The sequence below is a fragment of the Falco naumanni genome, chromosome 3 (genome assembly GCF_017639655.2).
Source record: "Falco naumanni isolate bFalNau1 chromosome 3, bFalNau1.pat, whole genome shotgun sequence".
NCBI classification, from domain to species: Eukaryota; Metazoa; Chordata; class Aves; order Falconiformes; family Falconidae; genus Falco; species Falco naumanni.
In genome coordinates this window covers 8,603,698-8,621,750 of record NC_054056.1, presented here as the reverse complement: position 1 = coordinate 8,621,750, position 18,053 = coordinate 8,603,698, and the positions used below count along the sequence as shown (strand labels likewise).

Genomic DNA, 18,053 nt, shown 5'->3' with positions numbered 1-18,053 from the left:
TGTGCCACATGCTAGAAAAAGCGACAAAGGACAAACATGGTGATTTTCACCTCTCGGAAACCTTCTCTTAACCATGCTTCCCTGGCTTCCTTTCAGCTGATGCAGTGAACCTAAGGATCAGGTGATGACTTAGAAAAATGGTCTTGTTCTCCTGGAAACTAAGAGCTCAGGTGCTGGTAAAACCGTTGGCTAGCTTTTATTGTGTTAAGATTCCAGAGTTAGGTTTATGTTTCCAGAGAATCAGGTTTGTTAAGTCTTGGCTAGCTGTTCTCATATGTAATAGTCTTTTGCATGGGCATAGCCAGGCTGTGCAGATCTGTGTCAGTGAGAGGTTAGGCATGATGCATCTAATTTTGCATTCATTTGAGAAGGGTCTGTGTTGGTGTCTTACTGCTCCTAGGCTGACCCCGAGAAGCTAATGAGTACAAGAAACAGTTGTACTGACTTCCTTGAGAGGAACTGCATGGTGATTTGAAAACTAAAACATTAAAGGATTTTTTTCTGAAACTGAGCCTCTAACGGCTGATCTTTTAAAAATGTTTTATTTATGGTTATTTCAGTACACATCTAATTACATTATTTTTTTAATGGGTGCAATGAAACTGGGCTCTACTTTTTTCCAGACTTCTACTTGAAACTATGGTCAAAGCTGTGGGCATGATACAGGGATGGCAAAAGGTGACCCAGGTACATCTGCGGGTGTTGGACCCATCTGCCTTCGTCAGAGAGATAGAGCAGGGAAGTGCTTGTTAGAGCAGGACAGTGGTGGTGGGAAAAATATTACTGCCTGGAACAGCAGTGACCTCTCGTGGGTAGTGGGGATGGCTGGTTGTGCCGGCAGCTGGTGCTTGGGGTCCGAGGGTATTATTTTGTTGTGTCTGTGGCCTTAAAGTGAATGTGGTAGAGAAAGCTCAGATTTTCTTGGCTAGGTATCAGAAGCAAACAGCTATAAATGGTGCGAAGTCCTGTCTTCCTTGCATGTGTGGGCTCTGAAGCTGTGATGTGAAATGGTGTCCTGGCTGTTTGGGTGCAGTGTGGGCTTCTCTCTCCCCGGTGAGCCCCGAGCTCAGTGAGACCAGACAGTGGACAGTGAGACCAGAACTTTTGCTCATGTCCTGTTGCCATGAAGTGTCTTCATCTCTGGTAAAAGCTAACTCGCTGATATGGCGCAAAATCCAGAGAGTAGCATGGTCCTGTGCCAGAAAGCATTGTCTGACATGCAGAGGTGCTGTGGGGGTCTCAGCTCCCAATAATCACTTAAAAGCCCTGAGACCTTTAACCAGGTTCCCAGTTAACAGAGAGCTATGCCTCAGCCCAGCTTTATAGCCAGCTGCAAAGGCAAAGTAAAAACTTCTTGTTGAAGCCTTTTTTTTCTTTAAGGTTATGTCAGTACATTCTATCTCAGAGTGTTACAGCACAACTGATGGCTTTATAAGATGCAGGGTGTAGCCTGTATATCAGAAGCCTCTTTTAAGTAGTTGGTGAGATTAACTCAAGTCAGGAAAAGACTTTCTGTGTCTTTCCACTAAATACCAGGTTGCTTCACCTCCCTGTGCTTTGAGTGCATCTGAAGGTGCAATTCTCAAATGAGAATTTTCATTTTGTATGTTATCTGCAGTTGCTTAGATGTTTTACTTCTCCTCTGAGCTACACACGACACTGCCTTTGAATTGTCACGTATCTTTGAGCAGTTTCCAAATATTTCTGTTCTCTGGACAACTGCAGATTCCGTGGGACTGAAGGTAGGAATGTGTATTTGGGCAGAGACAGCTGCACTGCTGCCCTGCAGCGAGAAGGTAACAGTATCAAGATCACAGGAATGCCACAGAGATGCTGGGTGATGAACATCTTGCACATGCAGATGTCAAGAAAATGAATAGTGGGAATCTTTAGTAAGAAGTTCCCTGTCATTGATTGCTCAGTTTTGAAGCACTAGTTCTTCATGCATGCCCTTCTATTGACTGATAACTTGTGTGTGTAAACTTACCATATTCCTGTTTTTAGAAAATAGGGAGAGATCCAGCAGAAGAACCTATGCCTGTCCTATTTCTGATTGCTAAGGGAAAGATAGATCTCTCAGTTGTTGATTTCCACAACTTATGATGACCTGACAAGCTACTATTTTTAGAACTGGGGAGAATGAAATATCTGAATCACTACTACAAGTTAGTGGAAATGCAAATTCTGGTTTTGTCTTTATTCGCAATCTTGCAAGACTTAATTAAGCTGTGTTGTAGAGCTGCATCCGTCACCCCAAAATAAAAGCAGTGCTCGAAAGCCAGGGTATTTGATGAAGTGGTTTGTCTGAATTTTGTGATAGGCGGGTGAAAGTTTTGTGTTGTAAAACTGGGGAAAGGGAAATGAAAGAACAAGGAAGCAGCCAAGAATGTGTAAGAGCAACAACTGGGAACGCAGCCTTGACTAAGTTTGTCTCGTGGTTTTTTTGCGGGTCAGATGGTAGCTAAAGAAAGCCTGGAACAACGATTAGTTAAAAAAAGCTGTCAGTGTCAGATTGTGTTTGGGGGAAATGCAAGCTGCTGCAGCTTCCTTTTTCATATAAAGAAAATGCAGAGGCATCAGTCTCCAAAATAAACATCGAAATGTAAAAAGCCTGCTGGACTGAAGTTTAACTGAACAGTAAAGGTCAAAAAGGTACATAGAGAGATGATCTTGTTTCCAAAGGAAGTAACTTTACCAGAGCAAATGACAGATGTGTCAAGGTGACCAAGAAGCAGCACACCAAGCCTGGGTATAGCTGAAGACTCAGTAAAGAGAGTTTTTAAAATCTCTGAAGTTCTACCTAGCAGCTTTTTGGAAAGATGTTGATGTGACTTGTCCTTGGAGGCGGATCTCTGGAGCAGCAGCAGTGTGTTTGGGTGGCAAAGGAGAGGTAACAGTAAGATGGTTTATTTGTGAGGCCCTGTGCTTGCTGACCCACGTCAGCTGACCCTTCTCTATTGTGGCGAAACTAATTTAAATTAATCTGATAAAAAGCTCTGAAGACTTTGTTCAGAACTGGCACCCAATCCTAGGTAGCCAAGGCATCGCTGAACGTTAGTGAAAAGCTCTTTGTGAGCTGGTGGAGGGGATGTGAAGACTTATCCTGACCAACTGGTGTATCCCCAAGGTCTTCCAAGATTCATTAGAAAATTGGATTTGAACTTAGGAGTCAAAAACAGATGAAGATAATTAAAAGCTTAAGGCAGCAGTGGAACAGGCTGCAGGTTTTGAATACAGCTGTGCAGCATAGTGGAAGAAGAAATTGCTGCAGCAGAAAAATGGGAACCTGCTCTTAAAAAAAACCCGTGTAAGCAGTCCTGGCCCTCATGCATCTGAGGGGTATGCAGGTTTACTTTTTAAAAAGTGTGATTTGTTTTTCTTTCCAGTTAAGTGGCAATAGTGCCAAAATAGACTTCAGTTAAATACTCCTTATCTAGAAGAACTTAGTTGTAAAATGGTGTGTTCTAAATACAAGACGAGTCAAAAGAAGTAATTTGAAATGTTGAGGAACGCCTCCTCCGTTTGGAAGATGGGAATGTGAAACTGAAAGGCCACCATGGCCAAAAGTAATATGCAAACACTGAATAATTTGTGGGTTTTTTAAGGTAATTGTCAGATGTGTTTTCTGGGGTATGTCAGGTGGCTTCAGGGTGCTGAGGGAAGCTTGGAGAGGGGGTAAGGCAGGTGGCTTTGCGGGTCAGAACAGACCTCGTCAAACACGGAGTTCAGCGGGGATCCTTCGTGGCTCGGGAACGGTTAAACCGTTTGAGCGGACGGGAGCCTGGACCACCACCAGCCTCCAGTGGGAACCGGGCGGTGGCTCCGCCGGCCGCGGGGCGGGGGGCTCTGCGGGGCCGGGAGCGGCGGGCAGGGACGCGCCTCAGCGTGCACGTTCCCGGGGGGCGGGGGAGGCACCTTCTTACCCGCAGAAACGTAACGGCTGTGCGGTGCGGGGGCACGCGCCGCTGTCTCTGCTGGCCCGGCTGCGCGAGGACGGGGCCCGCGGTGCTGCCGGGCGGGCGCGGGGGGAACCGTGGCCGGTGTGGCTTTCAGGAGGCGATAGTTTACAACCCAAAAGGCGTTTATTTCCGGACCGGTTCCTTCTGTCCCATTGCGCTGGCAGGCGCGGCGGGTTTGGGTCGTTTGGGGTTTTTTCTGTGGTTGTGGGGTTTTTTCAGATGTATATGTATTTACAGAGAAAAGGTGGTTTCTGGGCGCCGGGACACGCAGCCGGTTCTCTCCGAAGTGCCCTGGACGGAGCGGTTACAAGCCCGGCCAGCTGCAGGGATCGCCCCAGGCCGGTGGTGGAGAGAGCGGGACCGGGCCGCCCGCCCCGCCTCGCCCCGCCCCGCCTCGCCCCGCCCCGCCTCGCCCCGCCCCGCCTCGCCCCGCCCCGCCCCTCCAGGCGTGCCTGGCCCCGCCCCGCCTCCCGCCCCGCCCCTCCAGGCGTGCCTGGCCCCGCCCCGCCGCCGCTGGGGGCTCCCGCCCGCCCGCCGCCGCGCTGCTGCCGGTGCCGCTCCCTGCGCGCCCCCGGCATGTCCGCGCCGCTGCCCCCCACGGAGCTGTACGCCTCGGAGCGGGCCGTCGTGCTGGTCTCCTGCGTGCTTTCCTTCCTGGGCTCCAGCCTGCTGGTTTGCACCCATGCCCTGTGGCCGGAGCTGCGGACCCGCCCCCGCCAGCTCCTGCTCTACTTGTCGCTGGCAGACCTCCTCTCGGCCCTCTCGTACTTTTACGGGGTGCTGCAGGACTTTGACAGGACCTCGTGGGACTGCGTGCTGCAGGGTGCCCTGTCCACCTTCTCCAACACCAGCTCCTTCTTCTGGACCATGGCCATCGCCCTTTACCTCTATGTCACCATCGTGAGGGGCTCGCCTACGGGCACAGGCTTGCTCTGCTGCTTCCATGTCGTGAGGTGGGTGCTGTCAGCTGTTCCTGGGAGGACCCGAGGTGTGGACCCCACAGGCAGCCACCCCGCGGCCAGGAGCCACCCCTGCTGCGTGCTGCACGCTCGGGTGGGCGCTTCGGTCACCCGCGCTTGCCTTAAGGGTAGCGCGTCCTCGAGTTCCTTTCAAACAGGGATTGTGCCGTCTTTTAACCAACCAGCCCTGCTTACTTCTCCCCCTCCCCTCCCAAGCAAAGAAACAGAGATGTGGAAAACTTAAAAACCTTTTGCTTAAGGTCACATGAAAAAAATCGCTGGCAAGGGATAAGGACCCCAAAAATCCTGGTTTCCGCTTTCCCTCCACAATCTGCTCTGATGTCCTAGAAATAATACCACGAAACTTGGGTTTGCAAGACCTGTCTGCTGCTGCCAAATCTCCTGTGTTGGGGACCTGTTTCTGTGGGTCCCCGACTTCCCACTGTCAGCCTGGTCTCCAGATCCTTCCCCTCTCCCCAGGCAGGTTGCTGTGATTCAGTGTTCATAGGAGAATGGAGCCTACAAGTGAGGAGGCTGCTGGAAAGGATTCTGAAGGTTGTTTTGGCATGTTTGATTGAAACCAAGACAAAACAGACCACAGTGTAGCTTTATGTCTCAGTTTCTGCTATTTAGTGAGCTGATTTTCCATGTCATGTTCGGTGAAAGGTTTCATTATGCTATTTGAGCTTGTGGAATCATGTGCTACCTCCACAGTAAGCAAAACAGTGATGCTTTAGTCCTCTGTGCTGCCAAGCTTTTGCAAGAAATCATAAGAGGAATGACTTGCTTTAGGGGAAAGAGAAACCCAAAACAAAACATCAGGGAAAGTACTGGATTTTCTTTTTCTTTATCAAGTATTTGTCACCTTTTATTTTCTATCAGCATCACCTGGGAGGTGATTGAATTAGAGTCAAGTCCAGGTGTAGGTGGGCAGGAGAAAGACGCTGAGGTGGGGTGTGAATTAAGGAGCAACTTGGATTCCTGCCCTACCTGTTCTGATGGTTGCTTGACAGCACGGTCTGCATGTGAGGAGGCCAGAGGTGACTGCGCATGCATCGGTGTACATCAGGCTGTTGTTGGTGAGGGTGAAACAGGATACAGCGAGACAGTGGAGTTTGTTAGGTTATTTCATTTCAAGTGAATGGAGAAGGGCTATAAGCATTATGGAGAGGGTGGAGTGCCAGTCAAGAGCCATATGTTGCTAACTAAAGGCACAGAAAAAAGGAGTCTGACTTCTTTATGGGCATGCTGGCTATGTTGGGCTACATCCAAGAGTTGATGCACATCTGGCCTATTTGTAGTTTTCCTGTCTGCTCATCACTTGTTGTGTGCCCTTTGTCTGTGCTTTTAACTTCTCCATCTGGTTTAATGCTTCTTAGCTATTTGGAAACGGGCAGATTCACTGGAATCATGTTGGCCGCAACCTGTGCGCTCTCTTTGAAACTGTAAAAATCCTGAAAGATTGCTCTAACCCTGCAACAGAGAGGAAAGCAGTGTTCAAACTGAACTTCCTCTGGGTAGATTTGCTAGGTTTATTTTCAGGTATTTGCAGTAAAAATAAAATGCCATCTTATTGGTATTGATCAGCTCCACTTGCTCTTTTTAAAGGGCAATATAGAGAGCTGTCACTGAAGACCTATTGCCAGGTTCTGCTTTGTAAATGGCTCCCACGCTTCTGTGCACAGCCAGTGTTTAAAGCTTCTTTCTGCTTTATGATCTGTATGAAAAGCCAGAGAAAACAAGTGAGAACTTGTTCTCTTCCCATCCCCTTGTGACATACCTTCCTTTCCTTACCTGCACTCCTATCATTACTTGAGAACTCAGTCATATAATCAAATTCTGGACATAATGCTTGGAGATGGCTTCCTCTGACACTTTCCAGTGCTTCAAAGTGCTACCTGGCGCTCTCTGGTGCTGTTAGCTACAAAATCTTTTGGTACCATGCAGATGAGAACTGTTGCAACTGATAAGAAAAGATACTAGCGCATACATTAATTGCAGAAGGTAGGTGAGGGAAACCTGTGTGGGGAAAAAAGAAAAGGTTGAAAAAAGCAGGTGATGTTTTATGGCTATAAAGATAAGTTTCCAGTATTTTTGTCTAGGCAAGCAACTGGGATTTTTTTCCCCACCCTCCTTGCTTCATAGGTTGCTAATGCAGTCATTCAGTGATCGTTGTGTGAAGAGCCATTCTGAGACACCCTTCTGGAAGGGATTCAAGGCAGGATGGAGTTTTGTCATTGCATGTTTTCTGTTCTTCACAAGCAGTTACTCATAGGGGGCAAGTGTTTGTGAAGATGAATACTTTTTTAATGTTGAGTGTAACCAGAGACTGTTTGTTCTTTAGCTGAGTGGAGCTGACTAAATATATGTTGGAAGTAAGCACCTGAAATTTTCTTTTTAGGGAAATTAGTATGGCACACTGGATCAAACCTGTCAAACAGGTTTGTTCCTTATTGGAATCTTTGATGTGGTAACACATCCACCTATTCTACTGGTAAATTAGAGAACTATAGGCTCTGTTTTGGTTTTACTTGTTGAACTCAGATGAGCTTTGAAAACAGGCTTGCTATTAGCTTTAAAAATATTTCCGTTGTCGTAAGGTGTAAGTTTTAGCATCCAGAGTGTAAATTTCCTGGCTACCTCACTCGTTCTGGATATCTAAATATCAAGTATCACTTAATTGGGTAGTGTAATCTTTGCTGTGAGAGTAGCTGATCCAAACTCAGGGTGAGGAATGGACCAGAACCCACCTTGGGATTGTTTCTTTATTTGCTTTTGATAGCAATTTCTGTCAGCCTCTGAAGTATTTGCATTTCGTGATCAGGCTATGCAGATGGTTAGAAGCATGTATATGCTTACTTTTGTGTATGTGTGTATATACATATATATAAATAAAATAGATCTGTGTGCACTTAAATAGACGTTTATAACCATGCATGTCCACAGAGAACCTGGGGATCCTTTCAGGTACTACTGCGTTGTACACCTGGGTCCTCGCGGCTGACTGTGACAGTGCCGGTGCTCCGTTGCAGAACCGGACTGAAGTCGCTCTGTGTTGCCTGTAAGGTCCAGGATCTCTTGAAATTTGCTGTGGCTTTATCATTTAGTTTATAAAAGCTTTTAGGTCAGGCCAACCGAAGTGTGGCTCTTGCAGGCTTCTCTGGGAGGAGTCTCTGCTTGGTTCCAGGTACTTGGGTACTGCGAACTGCTTGATGTTGCGGGGGGAGCAGAAATTAAATAGCAACAGACTTGGTCTGGAGTTCTGCTTACAATGTGTGCTAAAGCTCTTTCCTGAAATTGGCTGGTATATCCAGAAGACGGATTTGTCTCTCTTTACAGAGTAAAAATTCCTGTCCCCAGAAGGAGTTGCCTGTAGGCTTGCTGGGAGGACGGTTTGTTGCCTAACCTGTGCAGGCAGGTGACAGCAAATCTGCCCTCTGGCAGGGGAGGCAGCTGTGCTGCGTAGATCAAAGTGTGGTATTAAGCAATCTGACCCAGGCATACTGAGGACAAGAAAACCCATACAACTTGAGTTGTACGCTGCTGCAGTTTTCAGGGTCCCCATCTTACCTTGTATAAAGGCAGTGTTGGTGTTAATGTGGAAAAATATGCTGGGTTGCATGTGTCTTTGTTAATAGGTTGCGAGGGCCTGTATTAGGGAAGTAGATACTGTTGTGTCTGCCTTAGAGGTGGGGCTGCCAGCCTTTATTACAGAGGTACAAGTGGTTGTCTTTCCCTTCTCTCCCACAGTTTGCATTTAGTGCGTTTAGATGCACACGTGCTTTTGAGCGGCCCAGCCTACATAACTGCGCTGTCTTTGGGGCTCCTCTGTGTTATCTTGGATCCTTTTTGTTCCGGTCTTCACATATGCCTTGAGTGTATAGTATTCTGATTCTTTCGTTCCTCCATTCTTCTAGATGTGTATAAAGCATTAATATCTTCCCGTCCTTGGGAATCTGTCATTTAGGGGTTCTTAAGAATGATCACATCACTGGTCTCAGTTCTCCTTTCCAGTTTTCTAAAATGGAGCTGAAGAAGTTCACCGAGATGTCTGATTGCTTTCTAGATTCTTTCTAACTTCCCTTTGAGCTTGTAATCCTTTATCCTTGGTGTTAGTTATACTAGCCATCTCATCCCAGTACACTATGTCAGTGAAAATTAACTGCTTTAATGTGTGGCAGTTTTATTCCACATTTTTCCTTTTACTACTTAGATGCTTGAAGATTTGAAGTCCCTTGCCTAGCAGTCTGTTATTCCCTACTGTGGCCTCACTTACTTGCCGGTATGTACTTAACGCCGCTCTCTCTTATATCCATGCATAGTAATTTGACCTGGTTTTATCTTCTCATATAGTTCTCTTTCAGTTTCAGGTCACCATGGAGATCATTATTTAGGCAAATTAGTTTCTTAATATGCTTCCTTTTTCTTGGTGCTTGTGTGCCCTTAACATATTTTCTTTAAGGAAGTGCCAGTTCTCTTGAATTCTTTACCTTAGTGGTCAGTTCTTCCAAGTGTACTGAAATTTGGACGTCTTTGCATCTGTAATCCTTGTTTTCAGGCTTTTACCAAAATCAGTCCTGAGTTGTGTGGAAGCTTTCGTGGTGGTGCTGTTTGGAATGTTTTTAGAAAGCCTGCTCTGGTAACAGCATGGGGAGGACTTCCCGCAGCATAACTGTCCTTAAATTACAACGTTGTCTTGGATTAGCACTGGCTGTTCCGAACTGAACACTGAAACAAAATGTTCTAAACATGCTACAAGACTGACTCTTGAGATTTTTACAGCACTGTATTAACATTTGGTTTGTTTTGTGAACAGGCATTATTTAAGAGTAGGAAATGGGGTATTTTTGAAATCTAATGTTGTGGGATTATCTCGTGATTTTTCAGCTGGGCTGTGGAATTTCAGATAATCTGATCTAGACAACTGCTGGCTGCCTACATACTCTGGTGCACGTGAAACTGATTTTAGGAGGAAGATCCTTTTCACGCTCTCTGCAGCTGCCACAGGCTGTCAGTGAAATAAGAGTGTGAGCCAGGAAGGTAATGAAAGCAATACAGTAATGGCTTTGTTTTCTTTGAGTCTGGAGAGACCAGGAGGGCTATGCTGGAAGCTCAGTCTGAGCAGTCTCTGAAGCATTTGTGTCATTCATTGGAGTGTCCCTTGTCCCTGTTAAGGCTCTGCAGAACCTTTCTCTGAGGGTGAATATGGGAAGGGCAAGTGATGCATTCAGCTGAAGGCAGGGCACTGTTTCAGTTGTGGAGTAACTTGTGAGTTGTGCGTCATGGGCTGCGGCAGGCCTGTAAAGTCCTGGGTATTAACAGCGCCCAGGAAGGCGCCGAGCACTTTTACGTTTGGGCTCATGGAATTTTTCAGTTCTTCCTCATGGTGTTCTGTGGGCAGCCCAAGCTGCTGAGTGACTTAACTCATGTGTGTCACCACAGTTATTTTTTCTTCTAAATGCTTTCCTGTATTTGCCTTTGCAAATAGGCAAAAGAGGGAAGCCAAAGTCAAAACACAGCTCCAAATTACATGAATATGGCTCCTCTTCCCTTACTTAGCTTTTTGCTGGTACTGCCAGTGCTTTTCCTTGGGAAGAAATATGCCCTTTGTCCTTCAGAAAGTATCCTTTTGCTACACCTCCACTTAAAAACATAACAAACACACACAACAACTGATGGAATAAAATTACGGATTTCTTTGTGTGCTGGTCCTCTATGTGCCAAGTGTCACTTAAGAATCAGAATGTGGGATTTGGGTGCTTGTGTTGTGAAAGCTCTGATCGGCCAGCTTGCTCCTGAATGGCTGGGTCCTACAGCAGAGTCACGTTGTTCAGTGCTCTGGCCTTGTCCCATCCTTGACTTCACCTGTATCCAGGAGAGCGGGAGAAGGGGAGCTGGTGGGATGTCTCCCGTTCACCCTGCTGGACCCTAGGTGCTTGCTGTGCCGGCCAGGTTCCACTTTGGAGTGTAGCACATCACTATGTATCTGTCCTTCAGGACTGGGGATGCAGGTTCCTGGGGTAGGTCCTTAGGGAGTGGATTTGCAGTCCATGTTCACACGCGGTCCAATACCTGTATGCCAGTCGCTTCCCTTCGGCCTGATGCAGGACTGTTGATGTTTGGGAATAAGTACTGGCATCCTGTCTGATGAAGAATCCCTTGGCCTGTCACCCATTCTCCCAGAGGCTGGAGGGACTAAACTGAGTCCTTAACCCTGAGGCTTAACCCTGCTCTTCACGTTCTTTCCTCAGCTGGGGAGTTCCCTTTGGCATTACGGTGGCGGCTGTTGCTCTGAAGAAGATCGGTTATGATGCCTCGAATGTTTCTGTGGGGTGGTGTTGGGTCAACTTGGATGCAGAGGATCGTCTCTTGTGGATGTTGTTGACGGGGAAGGTTTGGGAGATACTGGCCTATGTGACTTTGCCGGTGCTCTACATTCTCATCAAGAAGCACATTAATAGAGCGGTGAGTATTTTGCTGCTTTCAACTTAGTTGCAGACTTGCTATGTGATTTTATCCTCCCATGCTCTGAAGATTTTGCTGCATATTTAGCAGCTACACAGGCAGCAATTGCTTCATATACTGCCAAAATGCACCCACCACTGACAGAAGCAGTACACCTGATCGAGCACCCTGCAACATGATTACACAGTGACTTAGCACAAGAAGAATGTAAAAGCCTTCTGAAAACTTAGGGGGTTATGGAATGTATATGAGTGAAATGTAAATCCATACAGTAAGAATTGAAACAGGGTGTGAAGGACAAAATCCAGCTTTAATCAGTCGTCCACAGAGTTGCACTTGTACCAAGCGTGAGATTGGTGTCTGGGCTTACCTCTAATGATAGCTTGTGTTTATGAATACCTGTTTTGTATTAGCAGTATAAAGCCTCATTTGGGAGTTTGGGCACCATATAGCATTAGACGCCCTGCACACACACAATAGAGGAAGACACCCTGTCCCTGGAGGGTTTCAGAATTCAGAGGCTTATTTGCTTCTTGCTGTTCCTTGTGAAGACAAAGAATCCAGCATTTGGAACACATTTGTGTAATAAAGAAATATCGATTGAGAGTGACAGGAGGAACTACCTCCAGAGATTCCTTTTTTTCTCTTAAGTTGTATTAGGGGGGAAAAGACCTACATCTGAACAGATGTCCTTCTGGAGAATGCTGCCACTGCAAATGTGCTTGCTGTGGTGCAGCTATGGCAGTTGTAGTTAGTGGTAAACACAAGTCTGGTTGGGGCAGGGTCCTGCAGACAGTTGGAAGAACAACCTAGTCTTAATCAGTCCTAATAGTCCTGGGAAAGGGGGAGCTGGGCAGGATTTGCTGGTCTAGTGCCTGTCACCATCACCTGACACGAATCGGACAGGACGCTGTGTTCCAGCAGCCGTCAAAGATAGCAGTGTGACTGCTGGGCAACCTGACCCCCTGCCCGGCCAGGCTCCCACCCTCTCCCTCTGCCAGGGATTCTTGGGCACTGCGCTCTCCCTTCCCCACTCCCTGCCCAGACCCTTAGAGGAGCGGTGCTGAGGGCAGGCACTCATCACTCAGACAGTGACTCAGACTGCCGCTCCAGCAGCGCACAGGGCTATCTGGACTGGAGCATCTCTGTTTTCATCACCAGGGATTTTCCCAAGTCTGGTAGCCAGCTTACTAAGCCTCTTTACTGTTGGGCGGTCTCCCACTTTCAAGGAAGAGCAGTAGGCAACCAGGGCTGCATTTGGGCTGTGTTAGTGGCTGAAGTGGGCTTTGCAGTCGTGGCTTCTGCACAGTCTGAGAGGCAGGAGAAATTATGGAAATAGCTGTTATGGGGGACACACGTGGCGTGTGTACTAGGGGCTTTCCAAATGGAAAAGATTGCATGGAAGCAGGTAGGAAGCTGCACTGAAAGCCCTCAGCGGGGTTTGGCTTGGGCCAGCGTGCAATGTTGTTATACAGCTCTGTTCTAGAGGAGGTGAGGTGCCAGGACTGGGAGCACTGGACTAAAGGAGAATACTGTGCATCAAAGCTGTGTGTGCTCTGTAGCCTTGATGATGGGAGGAATAGTTTTCTGCAGGTTGGCTATCCTGGGTTTCAGTCTCTTCACCCATGTTAACACCCTGGTAGTCAGCATCGTGTGTCCCAGCAGCTGCTCCGTGTGCTGTGCTGACCTGCTCTCCCCACCCAGGAATCTGAGTGCCTCCAGTAGCTTCTACCATAGGAAGGTCTCATAGACCTTACGCCTCCAACCACCCTGAGCCAGGGCACACATCCCTGGGTTTTGTCTACGTGTGCTGGTATAGAGAGGTTTGCTGGCTTGTCCTAATCTATGGACGCCCATTGCTGACAGTACATGGTCAGAAACTGGGCAGCAGGTTCTGTACAAACGTACTGAAGGACTGGTTCACATGGGCATAAATGCCTTGTGGAACTTGCTGGCTGTGGTGGAGGCCAAAAGCTTGAATGGTTTGAGAAGGATGAGCTAGTCTTCTCCCTCTGTGTGTGTGTGTGTTTCTCTCTCTGTCAGTCAGAGGCGTTCCCAAGGCCAAACCCTTAGCCATGTATTTACAAAGTGGTAAAGCCAACAGCAATGGGGCTAGGCCACTGGCCCAGCAAAACTATTTTGTGGAGCACCACATTGTTTTTTTTTTTTTATCTTGTTATGACCTGGTTAGACTCTGATAAGGGCCGGATATCCTTTATTTGCCGCTCCCTGGCTTCAGCAGGAATGTTTGCATTAGCAAGGCCTGAATGTGGCTGAAGATGAGTGCTCAGAGCTGTGTCCCTGTTAACTTCCCTCCAGATGCAAAAATTTAGTTTGCTTTGGAAAGAACCCCATGGAGCTAAATGTCCAATGTGTGTAGCTTTTTGTTCATGTTTTTGTGTCTCTCCCACCCTCCATGGAAGCACGCGGCTCTCTCAGAGTATCGCCCGATTCTCTCAAGAGCACCTGCATTTCAGCCCCGGACTTCCATAGCAGATAAGAAGTTGATTCTCATCCCTGTGATCTTTATCATCCTCCGCATCTGGAGCACTGTGCGATTCATTCTGACCCTCTGTAACTCCCCTGCAGTGCAAAATTCAGTCCTGGTTGTCCTGCACGTAAGTATTTGCCAGGAAATCCATTAGGAGGAGGATCTGGGAGGGAGATAAGGTTTTGTAGCTCTTAACATCACTCTTAGGATGCAGAGTGTACCGGTAAAACAACGTGTGTCTTGCAAGAACGCGTGCTCCTTGCTGGCCAGCGCTATCCGGGATGCTCAGCACCAGCTGCTCCAGCAGCATCTGGTGGCTGCAGAGCGTGGCTGCAATGGGAGAGTCTGGCAATGCTGGCTGCTTGCAGGAAAAGCAGGCTTGGACCAGGAATGTTGTGTGTCTGTCCGTCAGCAGGGCTCGGCCGGCTCCTCCCCTGGCCAGGCTGTGGAAACGGCCGCCGACAGCACCACCTGGCCGGCTTTGTGTTGATTTTTCTGAATCTGTTTTTCTCATTTAGGTGGAAGTTGCCGACTGTCAGTTGGGCAGTACTATAGCCAGTCTGACAGGACGTTTGCTCTTCTCTTGGGGGTGCCCGTAGGAACGGCACTGGTTAACTCCTTTCTTGCCCTTGCAGGGAATTGGTAACACGTTCCAAGGAGGTGCCAACTGTATTATGTTTGTCCTCTGTACACGGGTGGTCCAGACTCGGCTGTTTTCCTCCATTTGTTGTTGCCACTGCGATGAGTTGGATTGGCCTTTGCAAAGATCAAACAGCTCCTGGCAGTGCCCAGAACCCCACAAGAACAAGGACGTGCTGGACCCTGAGCGGGCGAAACCCCTGCTTTCCAGCACCTGAGCCTGGGCTGCCTGCATTGCAGTGTTGATTTCTTCTTCCTCGGTAAAAACCTAGCGTGAGTCTTTCCTCCTGCCCTGCCTGTGTGCAGCCTCGTGATATGAGGGGTGGGGAATACATGTTTGACAGAGAGGTAGGTTTGTGCTGCTGCTGAGAAGGTTCCCCGTCTGACTCTGCAGCAGCTCCACATCATGTTCCTTTGGGGTGAAACCACTTACAGAACTGATCCACTCCCCTTCCCTGTGAGCTGGGGTAGTGTCTGTTACTCGAGCCTGTAAAATGGGGAAATAGACTTCAGTGCTGCCTGGCCGCAAGGACAGAACACCAGTGAAAACTGAACAAGAGGAATTAGCGGCTCCTTCTAATCTGAAATACCACGCACGCATACATTTCTTCAGGGCTGCGCAGTTCGGATGTTTTTAGTGCCCCAAGTATTCCTCATAAGGTAATGCAATCCCTGCTGCATTATCCCTGATCATCCTAGAAAGAAATCGGTGGGTGATTCATCCAAGCTGACATAGAAATTGACAGAAGTTCTTCATCATCTTAGGTACAAGACTGAACACTGATGTCCTAGCTTTGGTCAAGTTGTGTTGGCATTTTGTTGCCTCGCGCTTGACCTCACGACTGACGGCCACAGGACACGCAGGGGTGTCAGATAATCCATGTGAGAGCATTTGGGGCTGGGGTGCTGGAGGGGTTCTGTCTGTGAAGCAGACATTGGTAGCACGCTCTTCAGTAGCAGAGCGCAGCTGAAGGAGGTAAAAACAGGTCAGCTGTCCTGACTGCTTAGGTAAAAAATGTGATGTGCTGGGAACTGCAGTCTCTTTGGAAAGAGTATGAAGCCCTGTGTACTTGTGTCTCTCCCACCCTCCATGGAAGCACTTCCCCTGCAGGTCACACTCAGTAGAAAGGGCTGAGTCTGAAAGGCAGCCAGCCTGCCTGGGTTGTGGGGTACCGTGTGGGCTGAGCATCCTGAAAAGAAAGCAGTGTGTTGGGTTTGGTAGGTCTCTCTGAGTAGACCTCTCTCACATACATCTGTTTCTTTTCCTCCCAAACAACAAAGCCTGAAAAAGCAGGATTTTTTTTTTTAATCAATTGATAATTCTTTTCAATTTGTATAATTGAAACAATTGTTTTTGCAAAAAGAAGAGGAGCCTCCTGAATTCCATGGGGAGAGAGGGCAGATGTCAGGCTCCCACTGCTCCAGGCACCCAGCTGTTCAAAAGCTGCTCTTACTAGTTTAATTTTATTTTAACAGCATGCAGAACAATTAAATGATCTCATGGGACTGTAGGCAGAGGCAAGTCCTGTTATTTCCTGTATTGAAGACTTGTCATTAACTTTATTAATGTAATTTAAGTCCCCTTGTACGAAGGCTGTGTAAATATGGGAAGGTGGAGTCAAAGAGCTCATCAGCCCGTTTCATGGGGCTGTAGAGGGGCTCAACTCTCTAGCATCCCTACGGTCTTTCAAGGGTAGAAGCAAGCATCTTATCTCTGGCATAGATGCCTTCAAGAGGGTTTTCCTCCTTTCAAAAGGCTTTTTAAAACTTCTAAAAATCTAAGTAGCAGCTTTCGTAGCTCAACTTCATGTTAATCCCCCATGGCTTGGGAGGAGGAGCTGTATTTTGCAGAAAGGCAGGACAGTAAATCTTAAATGTAATGAGACAGAATTGTGCTGTGTTCAGTTTTTTGGAGAGAGCCCTGAAGAGAGGAAGTAAAATTGTCACCAACTTGGCTTAAGGGAAAACAAAACAAAACACCACGAACACAAACACCTCACCCCACCCACAAAAAACTAATCAAAAGGGATTGCTCGTTCCCAGTTTGCTTTTTTCCATAACAGAGCTCTGAGAAATGCTTTTGGAGGAACATGCAGCTCAGCAGAATTACATTTCCAGCTCCCAGGGGTTCAGGGAAGCATGCTGGTTTGTAAAGGCCAGCTACTGGCATTAGCACCTGTGCTGATACAAGTGGAAAGTCTCTGGCCATCTTCGTGTCGGCAAGGACAGAGAAGGAAAAACAGCCGACAGAACCTCTTAGAGGTGTCTGTAGTTCCTAACACTGAAGTTGATTGCAGCCTAAATATTAACAGAAGTGGGATAACAGGGGTGGTGGTGTGCAGAAATGCAGACCTGGCAGGTCTCTGGCGTGATGTGCAAGTGCAGGGCTGGTGCTGCAGTGCAGTTCTCCCTGCAGCCTCAGCTGTCTGTGAAGATGACTCAAAATTCTGCAGTCCTGCCTGGCAGGAAGGAGCTCAAACTCCAGTGTTTCTGAAGGTGGCTGAGGTTGGGGTATGCGGCTGTGCTTTAGGAATGGGTCCATCGTACCTGTTTTCAGCTGCTGCAGGGTGGTGTCCCTGCGGCTTGGGCTGCAGCAAGCCTGTTGTCCCGGCTCAGGGCAAACCTGTGCGCAGGAAAATGGTGCAGTCCTGGATTCTAACTGTGCTTCTTTTTGAGCAGGGATTGTCTCAGAGTCCCACAGAGGGAGCTAAAGCCTGGGGAAAAGCGTCGCTGGAGCGGCTGAGCAAACGGAACAGGTCCTGTTGCTCCTTGGCGTTCAGATATCAGCTGCTTCAGTCTTGAACTTTGCTCAGGATCCTCTGGAAGATACTGTTTGGCTGTACTCCACCTTCCTGGTTTTCTTCCTTCCCTACCCTCACCCTCCATTATACATTTTAAAAATTATTTGGGGTTTTGCTTTTCTGTCTGACAAGGCAAATGTGTTGTGAGTTCTGGGATGAACAAATACTGTGGTGATGGGAAAAGCTGAGTAGATGCTGAGTAGGACTATCCGGGGCATGGATTTCAGTCCTAGTGTGTGAGATCTTCAAGGGGGTTCCATACTGGCTCCTGTTCTTCACTTGAATGTGGACAACAGTGTGCAAATATGTTTGTTTTGTAGTGGTGGTGGATGGTTCCTCTTGATGATTTATTGCCCCTCTTTGATCGTTAGGGGTCATCATCGTCAGGGTTTGTGGTGGCAGCATGGTGGTTGCCTCCTGAGGAAACGTGAACTCTGCAGACTGCCTTGGTGCTCAGGGAGATCTAGGTGTACCACCCCAGCCTCCAGCAAGGACAGCTCTCACCAGCAGCAGGATGGTTCCCAGCATGTGCTGTGAACTCCAGATGTCCTCTGCTGAAGCACAGGCTGCGTACGGTTTGTTCTTGCCTTGGGAATGTTATATCAGAGCTGGGGAGGGGATGGGGTTTTGTTTGCTATTTGAAGATGGTGTTTTACCTTATTTACAGCTCCTCACTTGCTTGGTTTTTAAGTATTTTCTCCAGATTGTACAAAATAAAGGTTTTTTTTCTTTACCAAGA

The 18,053-nt window shown here is 47.7% G+C and overlaps 1 protein-coding gene across 2 annotated transcripts; it reads left to right on the top strand.

The window, feature by feature from the left end:
- The first annotated feature begins 4,469 nt into the window (after positions 1-4,469).
- GPR157 (G protein-coupled receptor 157) lies at positions 4,470-18,051 on the top strand. 2 transcript variants are annotated; one of them, XR_005826973.1, is made up of 5 exons: positions 4,470-4,912; positions 11,170-11,383; positions 13,807-14,001; positions 14,510-14,786; positions 17,193-18,051. XR_005826973.1 is itself a non-coding variant. In XM_040587536.1 (5 exons), the coding sequence occupies exons 1-4, from the start codon at positions 4,536-4,538 to the stop codon at positions 14,729-14,731; spliced, it is 1,008 nt and encodes a 335-aa protein (XP_040443470.1). In that variant the 5' UTR covers positions 4,470-4,535; the 3' UTR covers positions 14,732-14,773; positions 17,193-18,051. The 2 variants fall into 2 exon arrangements, 1 of the variants encoding a protein (XP_040443470.1); XM_040587536.1 differs by having other exon boundaries at positions 14,510-14,773.
- Positions 18,052-18,053: the final 2 nt, after the last annotated feature.

Coding starts and splice junctions, on each gene's coding strand:
- GPR157 (XM_040587536.1), top strand. CDS start 4,536: ATGTCCGCGCCGCTGCCCCCCACGGAGCTGTACGCCTCGGAGCGGGCC. Junction 11,384..13,806: donor AGAAGCACATTAATAGAGCG/GTGAGTATTTTG, acceptor CCTCCATGGAAG/CACGCGGCTCTCTCAGAGTA. Junction 14,002..14,509: donor CAGTCCTGGTTGTCCTGCAC/GTAAGTATTTGC, acceptor TTGCCCTTGCAG/GGAATTGGTAACACGTTCCA.